Consider the following 16,857-nt stretch of genomic DNA (forward strand, 5'->3'; position numbering starts at 1 on the left):
GGTTTCCTCTCGGGTTTACCATCTACAAGGGCTCTTCAGTATTAAAGGAGAAATCTGTTTTCTGGGGCAGGAAGGAAACGGGAAGAGAGGAAGGAGTTGGAGGTGAATGCTAGTGACTTGCCACAGCAAGTGGCTTCTGTCTCTGAAGGCTGGTTGGGGGATGAAGTAGGTGGAATACGTGAAACGTGCCAAAAGGCATGGTCTGCAGCGCAGAAAGGCATGGTTTAGAGGTGCTGGTTGCGGAGGCCGCGCAGCGAGGAAGCAAAGATGCGTTTGGTCCAGAGAGCAGATATGTCGTGTTGGAGGGTCAAGGTTTGTGGTGATGGGTTTGGGCACTGTCTACTCTAAACACGTGCCAGTACGCAGGGAGTATTTCTTCTGTGTGGCCCCAGGAGCTGGTTCGTCAGCATCCAGCAGTACCGCTGGAGGAGAGGAGGAAAAACTCTGCTACTTTCGCTGTCCCCGGTATACAACTTGCTGGCTCCCATGCCCTACTTTCTCTTCCTGGCTTCATCCTGTGTGACTAGTCTGAATGTTTCAAGTCTTTACTGTCTGTCCTCTAACCGTTTTTGTTGTCTTTTTTTTTTGCATTTGAAATGAGAGAGGCTTCTGATAGTTTTCAGACAAGAGTGCTTGTCTGTATTTAAATATGTTTATCAGGCTTAATCCATTGTACTGTATTTAAAAATGTTATAGAATAAATGCAGGTAGCATTGCCTGTCCTTGGAGGGACGCGGAGTCAGCTAAGCACAGCTGAAACTCAACATACATCCTTCTTACGTTAGAAGTTTTGAAATAGAAGTACGGTACCTATGTACCTAGTCTGTGGAAGCAGCAGTTTGGTGCCTAAGAAATGCATTTATGAGAAGTATCTGTTTTATGAGCACACAAGGAGACTGAGAATGTTTTATGCCTGCAGTAAGGCATATATGGTTTTCTTGGATCACTGGATGATGCTTTTTGTCAGTGTGTTTTGAAGATGGCTGTAAGTCTGGTTTCCATTCAGGTTTTTCAGCAGCATCCCGAGTCAATTCTTAATTTTCCATGGGATTACATCTCCTGTTTCTTCCCACTAGCTAAGGAAGAGGTCTGGGCTCAGTGGTTATGTCTCCATAGGTGAAAACTGATCACGACAGTTTCTTTTCCCTAGAAACTCCCTCAGTTCTAGTTTCCATTTCACTTACTTGAACTAGTTAATAATAATCTTGGATGTCTTTAGTCACCTTCCCTTATTCTTTATTCCAGCCTTGGGGTTTTTTCATGCTTATACCCACACAAACCCCACTGCTCTACAATCTCCCTGCTGTGGCAATGACAAAACAGCTCTATTTATGTTAGTACTGGTGTGTTAGTCACAAAAAATGTGTATGATTATTTGTATAGCCTGAAATATGAGGTAGTCCCACTGTGTTACACAGTTAGCAATTTTTCTTTGTAGGAAGCATTTGCTCCTGGTATCAGTACAGGATTAAGGTGCTTTAGCTCATTCTTTGCCTGGCTCTCATAAGCATTATTCAGTCTTGCATAAAACATTTACTGTTCAGAAAACAGATGCTTCCTCAGGACTGGGAATGCAAGGTTGAGAAGAACATCTGAACCAATTACATTTGCAAAGCACCAATCTTGTATACGATACAGGACAACAGCATCATGCTCAGTGTCCCTAAACAGTTTCCTCTAACGCCGTTTCACGGCGGAGTGCAGCGAGGTGAGGATGTCGTTTGCTATCTTGCAGGCGGACTATCAGCGGCAGCATCAGTGGCAGTGCCAGCAGCTACAGTGGTTCCAGTTCCCGATCTAGGTCCTTGTCTCGGTCTCTCTCCAGATCTCATTCCAGATCATCGTCTGCCTCAGTCTCCCACTCCCCGTCTGGGTCCAGGAAATCCAGGTACAGCCTCGACCCTTTATAACCTTTGCTGAAGTAGGAGGAGATTGTAACTATTCTTAACTGTTGTGGTTTCTTGCAGCAAAAACTCTCTCTAGCTTCAAGTATCAGAAGCTATAGGGAACTAGGACATGAAACAAGATCGTTTCTTTGCATGATGTTACGAATCTCGAGTCCTGAATTACGTTAGTAGTACAACGTTGGTAGCATCCTTGCAGCTTAATCAAGGAAATAATCTGTCACGTGTGCCGAACTGCCCATTCTTACCTAAATTATGACCAAAACATCTCCTTCTGCCCAGGCTGATCCCACATCCTAATTTATTTGCAAGTTAACAGTTTCAGGCTACGCAGCTTTGCTCTTCTAAACCTTTACTACCTCTGGTTACTGAATGTCTGATGAATGTCTGATGAATTACTGAATGAAGACGCTCAGCCTGTCAGGAGAGGTAGGTCAGAAAATACCTAAAAGGCCCAGCTAATGATGTTTCTACTTTGCTGGCAAAGTTGCATGGCCAGTTCCCTTTGTGTTTAGCCCCAAGTGAATAGTTACATGGCTGTTAGTCTGCGGGATTTGTGAACGGCTAACTGTCTCCAGTAAAGAATCATGAAAGACCTTTCAAGTCCTTCGTTCTGGTTTTTTGCATCTGTTCGCATGCAGGAATCCCTGAAACCTCACAGGCAGCCTTGAAACACGAAGCTTCCCTGCGATACAGATTTAAAAGTAGACCTATAGTGTAAAACTAGTGGATTAAGTAGGACTTGGCTCTGACCAGCGGTAATTCACATATCTGAAGTCTGTGAAACTCCAAGGTTCAACTTCCGCATTATTTTACGGAAATACAAACTTGTTTACTACATGCTTGTCGCATTCATCAGATCAGGCAGGGGTGATGCAAGAGGTTCAGAGAGCGCTCGGGCACCCTGGCTCGGCGCTGCCCTGCTGTACGGGGCTTGAGGGGAGAAGATGGGGAAAACTTAATGCAGGTGTTGCTTGTGTGGCACCGGGGCCACACTTGCTGCTTTTACAGGTGCGTGGAAAAGGAGGAGACATAGGCAATACAGTCTGTGCCCAAACTAGATTTGCTGTCACAACCTTGTAGCCCAGAGCCTTCCTGGAGAAGGAGTTTCTGGCTCATCCAGTTGCCGTTGCAGCAGTCAATGAGATCTCTCAAAACTCATCTCTGTCAGGATACCAGCGGGTAGCGACTTTGCAGCTCGTTCCAGGGCTAGTCTGTTCTGAAGCCGCCGCAGCACGTTCAGTCATACGCAAGCCAGCTTCCAGCGAGTGAGCTTGGACCTTGCTGGCAGGGCAATTGCTGGAGTGCAGAAGTCAGTGTGTCCTGCAGAACCTGCTGGAGAGGCTGCCTGAATATTCATGTAGTTAGCGTACACGTGGTCCCATGTGGCAGTGGCTGCGATGCCAGCCGGTTCCGCCCAGCTAGCTGGGATTTCTGGAGCCGCTTCAGTATAGCGAAGCTGCGGTGGTGGTGTGCCCCTGAAGGGAAGTCTGCTGCACAGCCCTGTATTTTTGTCTGATACATTTCCAAGTAGAAAGTCTTCCCTAACAGAATGATTGTCTGACATTTTTAATGTTGTGAATCCATTAGAAGATAGCCATCTTATAGGCACTATTAGAAGATAGTCATCTTATAGCCATCTCCCCTGTCATTATCAGTCGTGACAGTATGTGCATCCTCAAAACAGGCAGCTGGGCTCTCCTGTACCCTGGGGAGCTGGGCAGGAGCTGTGGTCTGTAGGACCCCAGGGCTTTTAAAGCCTCCATGAATAAATGTGTGCCAGACAACAAAAGCATTGCCAGGGAAGCCTTGACCCAAGCCATAACACTGACCTGTACATGATAGCATACACCCTACTTTCACTTTTTGTTTACCTGGGGAAGCAGTGACCTGTTCACATGTTCCCTTAATCCTGTTTATAGATAAACAGTACTTTCTAGACTTGCATCTAACATGTTTGGGATTTTTCATATTGTCTGCGCCCCAGGAGACACAGCCTTTATCTCTTCCTGGTTGTTGCCTGCTTTAGCAGCTTTCTGACATCCCAGCCACACAGGGGAATTAAAACAAAGGTGTCTGTCTCATCACTGCCTGGTTCTTGTTGCATTCATGACTGTAACGGGCTGTTGGCTCTTTCCAGGTCCCTGAGCGTGAGCAGCGTTTCTTCTGTCTCTAGTGCCTCCTCTAGCAGCAGCTCTGTACGCAGCGCCGACTCCGAAGACATGTACGCGGACTTGGCCAGTCCTGTTTCCTCAGCCAGCTCCCGATCCCCAACCCCAGCACAGCAGAAGAAAGGTAGAGGTACCTGGTTTGGTATTTTCTTCTCCGAGGGGTCCTGGGAAAAGAAGGGGGGAGCAGAGATTTGAATACAGCTTGCCTGGTGATGTTGTGGGCTCCAGGAAAATTGTTGAGCAGACGGACACTAGTGGCTGGTGTAGACTAGAGGAGCCCAGAGGCTTCAACTGAGGAGGGTGAGACCATGGAGGAGGGAGGCTGTGGAGCAATTACACATTCACATCCTTCCATCCATGTATTCTCTGGCTGTAAAGATGCCTTGTCCTGCCTGGGAGTTCTGCCTGATGCTCCCTCTCTTACCTTGTTCTCTTTCGCCCTTGTGAGGTGGTGCTAAATCTTCTGGATGACTCCAGTATCATGTTGCTCTTCCTCTGTTCTTTTTAGACCGTAGGAGAGTTGACAGCCAGAGCCTTTTGTTCTTTTCTTTTATGTTAAGTGTCCTCTTTGTGGAAATTCTGGTTTCCTGAATCTTTTAACCTTGAGGCCACCTGCTGTGCTAGCTGGCATGGGCTTTTTCAGTCCCTGGAGCAGCAGCCTCTTGCTCTGCCCTCCGAAGGGAGAGCAGGCGGACGGAATCGGTCGCAAATCACTACATCTGACTTCTGGTTTCAACAGGAAAGTCAAAAAAAGAAGATAGTGCTAAAGAGGAGAAGCGGAAACGGGATGTGCCTGCTCAGCTCCTGAAATCAGCCAAGCCCACCCAGGGGAGCAAATCGCAGCAGCTCCTCCAGACCCAGCAGCCCTCAGGTCCCCAGTCTCAGCAAGGGGGCTTCAGTGCTCACAAAGAGATCAAACTGACGCTTTTGAATAAGGTGAGAGGTGGGGTGGGTGCGATTCCCTCTGCGTGGGGTGTCCGAGGAGCGGATGGGATAGATACTGGGAGTCGGGGCTGGCAAAAGGGGAGCTCTGAGCTCCGTGCTGTTGGGATGAGCTCAGCCGGGTAGGTCTGCAGCTGGGATTGAAGGGCGGCAGACAGAACCAGTCTGGCAGCACACACCCTGTGGTGGCTTGAGTTTGGGACTGTGTTGGCGGCTTCCCTGGGGCACATTCCTGCTGCAGCTTCAAGGGCTCTTCCCCGCTTTCTCGAAGGCTGCAGCCGGAGCACAAGGCAAAGGCGTGCATGGCGCAGTCCCACATGCGCTGGGGCCTTGCCCACTGAAAGCACGCTCCCCGCACGCTTCCGAGCGAGCTCTCCTCCCACTGCCTGCTCTGGAGTGAACTGCTGACGAGTCATTAACTGAGTCAGGAGGTAAAAGTGGCGATTGCCTTGCCTCTCTGGGAAGCCCGCCCCCAGCTGCGCTTTCCGCAGGGAGCCTGGCTCTTTCCCCTTTATGCCTGAGCCCGATGCCCCAGTTGGGTGCCTTTGGCTGAGATTGCAATCCAGATCACATGGGAGAGTTTGGCCTTGTGGGGTTTTGTGCCGGAGCAGGGTGTTGGCCCCAGTCATGTGGGTAGGTTCCTGGTTTTGAAGCATTAATGTTTCTTTTCTGACAGTCTGAATTCCCCGTTGCAGTCTGAGGCCACAGTTTTCTCTGCTTCCCTGTGCTATGACGTGAGGCGCCTTTATCGGGTCTGTGAAGCATGCTCCGTGGGGAGGAGTATGCAATTACACATAACTACTGGCTAGCTTGGTCAGATCCTGGAAGAAGGCACGGCTCCCCATGCCTCCTTGACATTTGCTATCCTTGGTGCTGCTGAAAAAACCCTCTACAAAATGCTGCTCTTTTCCTGTTTCTGGCAATTATGAAAATAGCCGGTGAAACACAGTGCAGCGTTAGCCCCAGTGCCAGAGGATGTTGCTGTTTGCTTATGGTGGTAGGGGAATTAACACGGTGCCAGTGATGCTGGGACTGGTGTGCACAAAGAGTTTAATAGGAGATGGGCTTGCATGAGCCAGCCAGCGCATCATGGGCACCCGTCACAGGAAATATCTCTGCCTGCTTCCCTCCCCAGAGGGAAGTGGCTGCTCAGCCCCGTTGTCTGTTTTAATTCCATTTTAGGCAGCTGACAAAGGAAGCAGGAAGAGATACGAGCCAGCAGACAAAGACAGGCCGACCTCTCCTCCAGCCAAACGGGCGAACCTGTCACCTGACAGAGGTGAGACATCAGCCATCCCAGGGACTCCTGGCCTGGCTGGGTTCCTGCTCTGCCTTTCGAGGCAGTGCTCCAGTGACAAATGTCCCATGAAAGTCTTTGCTGCAAGAGTCCACTCGCTGGAGAGGTTAATTGCAGGCATGTGTCCTTCCAAAACCTCAGAGTGTGCGATTGCCACCAGATAACTCGGGCGTATTAGCCGTCCTGCTGCAAAAACACGGTGGAGGTGAGACGCTCTGGTTTGTGAAGTAAGCAAGGTGAGGTCAGCCCTGAGCAGGACAAACCCAGCCTTGCCTAGCTGTCTTGTGGTGCACGTTGCGAGTACCTTGGCTCCACTATGTCTGTGTAATTCCACTGCACAAAAAAAAAGGTCTTGCTTTGAAGATGCAGCGTGCTCATGTCCACTGTAGGTACGCATCCATCCCATAGCAGCCTCCTGTTCTCTAGTAACGTCGTTGGATGTGGCTGTGGAAGTCATAGGGTTTTCTCTTACGGTGTCCCGGGGTCTTCTCTGCCTCAATGGATCTTAGTACTCCTGATAGAAAGGCTTGTGGCGGTGCTTAGAAAGGGAGCACGGGCTGCCGAGGCTCCGGGAGGGATGCAGTAATTGGCTAGATCACCCGTCCTGCGAAATGAGACTGTTTCCCCACTTGTGTGTGACACAATCTGATCTGCCCCGTATATTTAGAAAGACATGGGCTTTCCAAGTGTTCTCCTGTGTCTGAATCCTCAGCCAGCAGTATGAGCACCTCAGAAAACCGAGCTAGCACGCTGCGTCGAGAGGGACCTAAATGCCACACTCCAGCCTCTGCTGTCACTGCTGAAAAACAAAGTGGGGGGAGTTGTCAGCCAGAGGTGCCTGGTTTTGACGTACAAGCCAGCATTGACACGTGATGTTGTTTTCCCTGTTGTCTGGGCTGTAGGTGTATCTTGTTGACTCTGGGTGCCAGCCAGAAAAAATTTCTGTGCTAATAGCCTGGTTGCGTTTGACTCCTGCAAAGGCAGCATGGAAGGGGATGGGTGAGGTTGAAGTTCACTGGGATCTAGTTCACAAGTACTGCTGAGCTGCAGACAAACGAATGGGTTGACCTAGCAAACTGTGCTGATTTTATAGATACATAGATGTAATTATATACTTTATTTGTTGTCTGTACGTTATAAAGCATTTTTAAGCAGTAGCAAATGGGACACAAGCCCTGAAGGCAACTCAGCGTCACCTCCCAGTGGCAAGCATACCCTTGGCTGAATTGGGAGACTGAGCAAGAGGCACCCTCCGGCGTGCAGCTTGCGCTCCAGTGTCACAGCACAAAGCTGGTCGGTGTTTGTGCCCTGATTCTCTCTTCCCTGTCCTGTAACCTTGCTGCAATCAGATCTGCAGTGTCTGCAGCCTTGCCTATTTCACAGTGTCAGTCCTCAGGAGCAGAGGGCTGCCCTAACACACACAGGCGGCTGCTGCTACAAGGAACTGAGCACCTGTGCTCTCTGGAGTGCTACTGAAAGTGAGATCAGCAGCCACCAGCATCACTGTCCCCGTGTAGTATAGCAGGGCGTGCTGCTTGGCTCGTCCCCGGGGCTCACGGGCAGCCCTGCGGGCACACAGGCTGTCTGCCAGCTATAGTTGCCTCTCTGTGCACTGGGATAACAGTGGTTGGGAAACCCACTGCAGCAAAGCTGGATAATGCTGTTGCAGGATCCCAGCGGGCTTCCCACCACCAGCGAGTCCCCACGGCAGCTTTGTTAAGGCAGCGCAGGATGGTTCACTCTGTGCTGAATAAACATGGGGGTGATGCTGCCCGTGGATTGGCCCCAGCTGGCTCCAAAAGCAGCAGAGCTGCGCTTGCCCAGCGCTCTTTAAGCCAAGACACCCTGTTATCTGGCCAGCGTGGAGCCAGCTCGGGTGCCGCTGCGCCCTTTGCGCATAAACCGGATGATCTGCCGGGGTATAATGGAGCACTGACTCGATCCGTGAGGGCCGGCCCTGCCCCGCAGGTTTGCAAGCAAAGCACGGCCTGAAAGTGTGGTGGAGGAGCCTTGTTCCAGCAGCCGGAGGGTGAGGAGAGGGCCAGTGCAGCTCCCTGCAGGTGATGTTTTGTACAGCTGACCATGGGGCACAGCCTCGACTAGCTTTTCTGCTCCCCCTGAAGACAGGGTGCACAACAGTAGGTTCCTTTTCTGGCTGCTGCTGGACTTGGCTTTTTGCTGGCAAGATCTGGTCGGTCTGACGAGAACATCCTTACGCTGCTGAGATGGTGCGGTAGGCAGGGTAGCAACCCGTACCTTGGCGACGAGCAAGAACATCTCGCCTTTTCTTTTCCCAATAGGCTCTCGCGACAGGAAGGCGACCGGGAGACTCTCTTCACCCAAGCAAGAGCGACAGAGGGGTCAGAACCCAAAACCTTCTCCTGCACAGACAGACAGGTCAGTGCCTGCTTGTTCTCATGGGTCTCTTGTGGGCCAGGCTGGGGCTCGCACTTCTCCACTTCTCCAGCGGTTCAGTCCCTCCTCTTGGGGCAGCTCTGAGGCTCTCTGGCCATAGTTTCCAGTTGCCATGGAGGCACAGCGAGAGGAAGGATGCGAAGCTCCCTGGGCAGGAGCCAGAGGCGCTCAGGGGTTGACACGGAAGCCACCAGCTAAGCTGTTCCAGCTCAAAAACAAGCAGGAGCCTGGGGGTTTTCTTGAGGTCAGTCCCAGCAAGAGGAGCCAACTGGGTTAGGTGCAAGCTCAGTCATGCCAGCGCCTCTCGCTAGCTTTGCGTAGTGCTAACGAGAAAGAAAGTACAACCCCTTCACCCCGCTGTCGATCTCCTCGTGGCACCTGGCTCGGGTGCTCGATTCCCTTTCTTCATAGCCTGGCATACCCTCAGCCGCTCACTTTGCTGCTGTGAGATGTTAAAATGTGGCCCCTGCACGAAACTGAATGGTGACTAGCCCTGGCTTTGCACTTTTCCATCCCCTCTGGTGACAGGTGACCAGCTCGCGTCCAATTTCTTGGCAGTCTGCGCCTGCTGCTGTGCTGGGAATATCCCATTGCAGAACTGGATGTGTGGCTCCAGGGGCCTTGGGCTGCGCTCCGCTCAGAGCCCTTTGGCTAAAGGGTTGTGGAGCACCTTCTGGGGCACACCTAAAGCTTCCTCGGTCCTCCTTGCCCGTAGCCAGCCAGCGCTGCTTTGCATTTCTCTAGTGTCATCTCTCCGAGGATCTCTGTGAGCAAACGGACGCAGCCCTGTCATGCGCCCCTGCGTTCCTTGGCCAGCAGGACTCGTGTCATCCTCTCTCCCCAGCCTGGGGCACGAACAAGCCTCCATTTCTGTGCGTCAGAGTCTTCCCAAACCAAAACCTAGCCCCAGCTGCCACAGCCCTGTCCTTCAGGCCCTGAGGTCCTATATTCTAGCAATGAAGAGGAACCTCAGCCTTTCCGGACTTGTGGTGTTGACCGCATCCTCGGTTCTTGACCCTCTTCTGCCTACTGCTGTTCGGTTTGGCAGTGTCACGTGGTGGGTTCGACGTGCCCTGTGCCCAGGCACGGGGCTGCTTAAGGACACACCGGCTTTCCGTAGGGCAGCCGAACACTAGATCTGTGTCCTGTTTTGAACTCCTTGGGTTTGTTTGGGTCATGCTTGCACAGCCCCGTTCCTCTTAGGTGTAGTACGAAAGGGTGCAAGCAGCATTAACAGAGGGGACGGTGACTCCCACCGCTGCCGTCTGCCAGCAGGCTGGCAGCAGCAGTGGCAAAGGCTTTCCCCAATGCTCCAAGTCATCAGAAAGAGGCAGCCGAGGCTCAGACTGCACCTTCGGTGCGTTACTGAGCTAGCAGCACTGCAAAACACTGGCAGGCTCATGGTGCCTCTCCACTTCCCGGTCCTGTCATCCTTGTCCCACCGTAAGGTGAAGTGGTGGCTTGCAGTGGGAAGAGCCGCAGGCTGCTTGCCTCCAGCCCCGGTCACAGCCCAATCCAGGAAAAGCTGCTGCTGCCAGCGATGGGGACGGTGGCTCCTGTCCTCCCCGTGCAGGGGAGGGAGCGTTCCCCCAGCTTCGCTGTGCTCCTGCAGCAATGCGTTCAGACTGCAGCACAGCAGCGTTGGAGCAGACCTGGAGTGCAGCGCTGGGTGTTGGTGAGCTCCCCGCAGCTGCCAGATCCGCACCACAAGACCCAGCGGCATTTCAGGGCAGGGGCTGTCAGGATTTGAGACCTTGGGGGTTCTCCAGGGCTGCCCTGCACTTACCCGTGCTGCTTTCCCCGCTTCGCTTGTATGACCGTGAGCTCCCTTGCACACATGCATCCCCCAGCAAACTGCTCACAACAGCTGGCACGGCCCTCGGGGTTTGCTGTCGTGGCAGCCGTGGCACCGAGTTTAAATTTCGGATCCCCCCGGAGCAGCTGATCTTTCACTGTTTCAGCCGGTTTTCCAACCCCAGGCCTTGTGTCTTGAACCTCTTTTCTTCCACCGGCGCTTAGAGCCACGCTTTCTCCCGGCGCAGATGCCAAAGGGGTTTGTTTCCAGCGTGGCGTGCGGCCGGCAAGCACCCTCTCACCATCCTCTCCTCTCTCTCCCTGCCAGGAAACGCCAGCTCTCACCTCAGTCCAAGAGCTCCAGCAAAGTCACGAGCATACCGGGCAAAGGATCCGAGCCGGGCCCCACGGGTGCCAAGGCGGGCAAGTCCAGCACCCTGTCGCGACGGGAGGAGCTCCTGAAGCAGCTCAAGGCGGTGGAAGATGCCATCGCTCGCAAGCGGGCCAAAATCCCGGGGAAAGTATAGTGGGCCGTGCGTGGAGCGCCGCTCTGCCCCTTAGTGACTGTTCATGTTTTTATAAATAGTGTAAAAGCGGCCACTTTGGGATTTTGCAGTTCTGTCTTATTTTGGCTGCGATTCTTTTTAAAAAAAAAAACCCACACAAAAAAAAAAAAATACTGAAGTTTTGTCAGCTGAGACGCCCGCGACGCCTCGCTCCGGCTCCCGAAGGGCGAGCGGGACCAGCCCCCGGCTCCGCTGCCGCCGGTTCCATGTAAATTATGCACAGAGGACTCCAGCCCCGTCGGATGCTCTCACTATTCCTCTCTTTCTCTCTGCCCTCTCCTCTTTGCTAGCCTTGAGTTGTATTCTCCTAGTTAGCCCTGCTGTGTGTTGAGTGTCTTCAGCAATGCAGTTCTATATACTGTGTAACGAGAGAGCCGAAAACTGCTGTGAACTACTGGCAACATCACCTTCTCCCCCTGCCCTCCCACCCCAGGAACAAAAATATATATATATTCTTGACTAAAGTCTGATTGGGAAAATTACCTGTCTTTTATTTTAAGCATCGGCTTGTTTTAGTTGATTTAAAAGGAGCCCTGAAGGTGTTGTGGGGATGTCTGTCTAACAAGGAGGGTCCTTTTTTTTCTCTCCCCCCCCCCCCTTTTTTTTTTTGAGGGATCTCCCTGAAATAAAGTATTTTGATAACCAGTTCTTCCTTTCTCTGCTGTTCTCTGCCTGCCCCTGTCCTCCCTCTCCCTTGCCTTGGGGGGCCTATCCCCCCCCATCTTTGGGGTGTGTAGTTTATTTTTCCTGCTCTCCTGCTGCCCCTGCGGCCGCACCGACTCCGCCGCCGGCACAGGCAGCTGCCCGGAGCTGAAAGAGCTGCCATCTGTCTTGGGGGAGCACCGCATCCCCTCGCTGTGGGTACCCTGAGCACCCCCTGTGCACCCCCAGTGCTGTGGAACCTCCAAGACTGCACTTCCCACCTTGCACCCAGTATTAAACCAGTATCCCACTGTCCCTGGCTTCACCCAGCATAGTCTGGGGGTGCCTCTGGGCTCATCCTGACCTTCTGGGGATGATTTATGGGGTCCCTGCTCGTGTGCTGCTGTGGGAGACTCGGTGCGCCTTGTCCCTGCCTGCTTGGGGTGCATGGCACTCCATAAAGTTGCCACCAAAATGGGTGCAAATCCTGTCTCTGCAGTAAAAGACCGAGGCATGACCGTGCCTGGTCCTGCAGCCATGCAAAGCTGCTTTCCCACATGTTTCCCCCCAGTACAGTGCTTCCTGCTATACTGGGACCACTGGGCTGCTATGGGGACAGAGCCTGAGCCCTGACCCCCCCCAATCCTTTCCCTGCACACCGAAGGTGCTCAGCCTGCGGTGCTGGCAGGGTGCTGTGGTCCAAGCAAGCCCCCTGGGCAGGGAGCACCGGTACATCTGAGCCTGACTCTGCAGCGGGATGGGGTGTGAGGGGCTGGGGGGGCTCACTGAAGGATGTGGGGGTCCGTATCTGCCTGCAGGATACGGAGCAGAGGACGGGAACAAAACCCATCTGCTCATCCCTGAACCAGCTCCTTGCTCCCACCGCATCCTCCCTTCTCTGCTCAGCACCATCATCCTGGCTTTGAGCCTCCATGCCGCCGGGACATCCCTCGGTGCTGGACCGGGGAGCATCGGGGGGTGCTGGGAGGGGTAGACACAGCCCTTTGGCCCTTTCCAGGGTTGCTTAATTTGGGATTTCTGCTGTGGCAGCCCCGGGAAACGTGATGGTGATATCACCGTCGGGCTTATGCAACAGGGACAGGGCTGGGACATGGGGATCCCATCCCCATGGGTCACCAGGGGGGCTGGTGGACGGGTACCCAGGGCATCCCGTGCCCGCCGTCGGCGGGCACGGGATGCCCTGGGTACCCGTCCACCAGCCCCCCCATGACCTGCACTACGCAGTCCCACCGTGCTCCATGCCCGTCATCAGGGCAGCCAAACCAGTGGACACCCCCTTCCCTCCCAGTCTGTGCACATCCATCCCCATCAGTCTGCATGTGTGTCCGTCTCCCCAATTTTAGGGGGTGTCAGGAGCCAATTTCCGGGCTGGAACACGTTGGGTTGAGAAGGAAGTACGCTGGCCCGCGGGGAGGAGGAAGGCAGCCGGAGCTGGAGTTTCCAGGTGTGTGTACATCACCTGCCAGAGCTCTATATAAAGGCGGCGGCGGCAGCGGTGCTGCCACTCGGCCACCCGCATCCCCGGGGCTGCAGTTCATAAGGGCCCCCCACCCACCCACCCACTTCGCCGTGCTCCCTCGACGCCCGCCTGATGGTAACGCCGGGGCTGCGGGGTGGGAGCGTGTGCGCTTATATGCATGGAGGGGGGTGTTTGCATGCCATGTGCGTGGTGGGGAGGGGGTGCGCACACATCTGCACGTGCTGGGGGGGGGGTGTAAGGGCTCCCCAGCTGGGTGGGGGGGGTGAATGTGAAGGCTGGTGGGTGCCGCTGCGCGTGGAAACGCACCCGTGCTGGTGATGCGTGTGCCTGCACGCGGCGGGCTGGCAGTGCGGGTGGACGTGTGCGTGCTGCCGGGGTGGGGGTTTTTTTTGCACACGTGCGTATGTGTGGTATGTGGGGGGGGATAGTATAGCTCTCTAGACGTGTAAGGGCTGACCAGTGTTGTATGTGCACGTGTGGCTGGCTCTACACACATATACTGGTGACATATATATGCATCTCTGCATGGAGTGTGTGTCTGTGCGCACGCAGAAGGGTAGTTTGGGCATATGCATGTGTGTTGGTAGTATATATGTGTGTGGTAATATATATGTGTGTGTTTATACACATACAGCTGTGTGTATGTGCATGGATGGTAGTATGGGACATGTACCTATGCTTGTACATATGCACACATGTGTGTGCATATGCAATGGTACTAATGTATGTTATTCACGCGCTGCTATCTTTATGTGTGCATGCACATGTGCATGGGTATATACAGATATTCTCTGTGCATGCATATAGCTGCATATGGGTGTATGTATGTACAGGTAGTCGCTGTGCTATGTATAGCTGTGTATGTGTGTGTGCTGGTCCTGCGTGTGCGTGCACATATGCATGCTACATCCTTAGGAGTGGGTGCATAGAGAGGTGTGTGCTGGTATGCTCTGTGTCTGTGTATACATGTGTACATATGTGTGCTCTGGGTGCCGATGCATGTGTGGGTGCATGCCCATGCTTTTGGGGTAAGGGTGCAGGCACACACGTGCTGGTGCTCTGCATGTCAAAGCCCTCCGGGGCTGGGGGGGGGGGGGCTGTGAGCTCACCCCTAAGGGACACACACCCCCCACCCCACCCCGTGCCAGGCTGTGGGTCCCTGTGCCGGGCTGTGTCCCCAGGAGGGCAGGGGGTGGGTGCCAGGGCAGGCGGTGGGGTGCCAAGACAGGGTGCAGGGTGCTGGGTGTGGGGTGCTGTGGGGGGCACTGGTGGGGGTGTCCCCATCTGACCCGGGCTCTCGCGCAGGGCTGGCTGGGTGCCCTGGCGCTGCTGGGCGCCCTGGTGCTGTGCCACGGCCTGCGCCGTCCCGGCAGCCCCCCGCACCACCCCCACGTCCACTGCTACAGCGCGGGCGAGCTGCGGGACGGCGAGGCCCCCGCGCACCTCCTGGGCCGCAGCCTGCGCTGGGACCACTACGTGCCGGTGCAGCTGGTGCCGCAGCTGGAGCGCTTGCAGGAGGCCACCGCCGGCCATCGCCGCCACCGCCGCCACCACCACAGCGAGCGTGCCTGCCCCGCGCTGCAGCTTCGCGCCGGCCTCCACAGCGAGCCCAATGAGCGCTCCATCTCCCCATGGCGCTACCGGTGAGTGTCCCCCCAACCGGGACCCCCCACCCCACGCTGGCTGCTGTACCGTGCCTCAGTTTCCCCGAGCATCCTTCACCTGCCCCTTCCCAGGGGCATCCCAGTTGCCTGCCCGGAGGAGTTGATCCAGTGTGGGGTGACTTGGGGGGGGCACAGGGGAAGGGGCTCGCTGACCATGCCCCCCTCCTGCCATTCCCAACCCGCAGCATCGATGAGGACGAGAACCGCTACCCGCGCAAGCTGGCCTTCGCCGAGTGCCTCTGCAGCGGCTGCGTGGACGTCAAGACGGGGCGGGAGACGACGTCACTCAACTCGGTGGCCATCCACCAGACCATGATGGTCCTGCGGCGCAAGCCCTGTCCGCGTCCCACCAGCCCCGGCCTCGTCACCTTCGAGGTGGACTACATCAGGGTGCCGGTGGGCTGCACCTGTGTCCTGCCCCGCACCGGGCGCTGAGCCCCCCCCACCCCGCTCCCGTGGAGCCCCATAGCGTGACCATGTCACTGCATCCACCCCCCACACCCGTGCTTGTTTTAGAGCACCCACCCGGCTCCCTGCCCCACCCCACAGCCGGGTGTCCCCCCCCAGACCCTCACCTTGTTATTTATGAGTTATTTATGAGCCTTGCTGCTGGGGGAACTTTTTTTTAACCCCTATTTATTGCTGACCCCCCCCACCAAGGCTGCGACTCCGGGTCCAGCATCACCCCACGGTGCCCGATGCCCCACGGCCGGACCCTGCGAGCGCTGCCCAGGGGCTCGCTGGTTATTTATTTCCCCGCAGAGCTATTTATTGTCTCCTCTATATATGCTATTTAATGCCGGCAGCGTGCAGCCTGCAAATAAAGGCCGACCCCCCCGGCACGATCCTTGCTCTGTTCCTGGCCGGGGTGGTGGGGAGGTCGGCACAGGGGGGCAAAGGGGTGCAGATGGGCATGGGGGCACGTCCTGTGGGGCGATGCTTGGCTGTGGGGCACTTCTCAGCCCCAGCACGGTGGGCAAAGCACCAGTACACCCAGCGCGGCAGGGCAGGACGAACTGGGAGGTGATGGGGAGGGTGGCAGGGCAGGGGGGTGCCCCACACCCCCAGGGTGGGGGGGAACCAGCCCCGGCACCCGCAGCACCCCACCACCCACACCTTTCCCACGGCTCTGCCCCCAGGCACCCACATCCCACAGGCCCAGCGCCACCTGCTGGGGCCACCCCATGCGCCCAGCCAGCACCCATGGGTGCCCTGGGGCAGCTGCGCCCCTCCCTGCGCTGGGGGTTCACGCCGGAGGCAGAGGGGGAGCCCGGAGCAGTTGCCGATTCCCAAGAGGAGTCAAGGATTTGTCACCACCACGCAGCACATGGACGTGGCTGTCCCTTGTGTCCCCCCCCATGCCATACCCAGGCACCCAGATGCCCTCCAGCACCCACAAGTGGGAAGGGAAATGTGCTCCCCTTCCCTGCCAGGGGTGACACGAGCCTTTGGGGGCTCACCTGGGACACGCTGTGCAGCTGCGGCTCAGGTCCAGCCCTGGGGACCACGTGCCACCGCGCACGTCCCCCCAGCTTCACCCCACCAGGGGCCCACGGAAGATTTCAGGAGAGTACAGCAGCATGACCCCCCCGCCATGTCCCCTGAGGACATCTCCCTGTCCCCCCCACCCTGCGGCAGGAGGGACACGGCCCTGCAGCGGCCGCACTCTGCACACCCCCACCCCAACTTCAGCTGCACCTCGGAGTTTGCCCATAATCGGGGTGTTTATCCTTAAACCCCCCCCAAACCCAGCCCCGGCAGTCGCAGCCCCCCCAGGGGAGCGGGAGGCGGGGGGAGCCGGCGCCTTTCCCACCTTTTATTGCAACAGCAGCTGCAGAAGTGACAAAAACCAGCGAGAGACGGTGCAGGGAGCAGAGCTGCCTGGTCCCCCCCCGTCCCCGTGGGGCCTGGGGACCCCTCGGGGAGCTGGGGATTCCCCGGAGAGCTGGGGTTCCCCAGGG

The 16,857-nt window shown here is 55.7% G+C and overlaps 2 protein-coding genes across 2 annotated transcripts in view; both read left to right on the top strand.

Annotated features, from left to right (window-relative positions):
• Positions 1 to 11,202, top strand: part of ZC3H18 (zinc finger CCCH-type containing 18) — a 48,590-nt gene extending 37,388 nt beyond the window's left edge. The window contains exons 13-18 of the mRNA XM_059824785.1: positions 1,736 to 1,801; positions 4,045 to 4,205; positions 4,815 to 5,011; positions 6,200 to 6,296; positions 8,615 to 8,711; positions 10,852 to 11,202. Coding sequence (XP_059680768.1) covers positions 1,736 to 1,801; positions 4,045 to 4,205; positions 4,815 to 5,011; positions 6,200 to 6,296; positions 8,615 to 8,711; positions 10,852 to 11,050 — 817 coding nt within the window. The 3' untranslated portion in view covers positions 11,051 to 11,202. The remainder of the gene's footprint in view (positions 1 to 1,735; positions 1,802 to 4,044; positions 4,206 to 4,814; positions 5,012 to 6,199; positions 6,297 to 8,614; positions 8,712 to 10,851) is intronic.
• Positions 11,203 to 14,227: 3,025 nt separating this feature from the next.
• Positions 14,228 to 15,331, top strand: IL17C (interleukin 17C). The gene is made up of 3 exons (XM_059825092.1): positions 14,228 to 14,260; positions 14,538 to 14,875; positions 15,082 to 15,331. Exons 1-3 carry the CDS (start codon positions 14,228 to 14,230, stop codon positions 15,329 to 15,331), a joined length of 621 nt encoding a protein of 206 aa, XP_059681075.1.
• The last annotated feature ends 1,526 nt before the right edge of the window (positions 15,332 to 16,857 follow it).

The sequence above is a fragment of the Gavia stellata genome, chromosome 15 (assembly GCF_030936135.1).
Source record: "Gavia stellata isolate bGavSte3 chromosome 15, bGavSte3.hap2, whole genome shotgun sequence".
Lineage (NCBI taxonomy): Eukaryota > Metazoa > Chordata > Aves > Gaviiformes > Gaviidae > Gavia > Gavia stellata.

Coding starts and splice junctions, on each gene's coding strand:
- IL17C (XM_059825092.1), top strand. CDS start 14,228: ATGCATGTGTGGGTGCATGCCCATGCTTTTGGG. Junction 14,261..14,537: donor TGCATGCCCATGCTTTTGGG/GTAAGGGTGCAG, acceptor GCTCTCGCGCAG/GGCTGGCTGGGTGCCCTGGC. Junction 14,876..15,081: donor ATCTCCCCATGGCGCTACCG/GTGAGTGTCCCC, acceptor CCCAACCCGCAG/CATCGATGAGGACGAGAACC.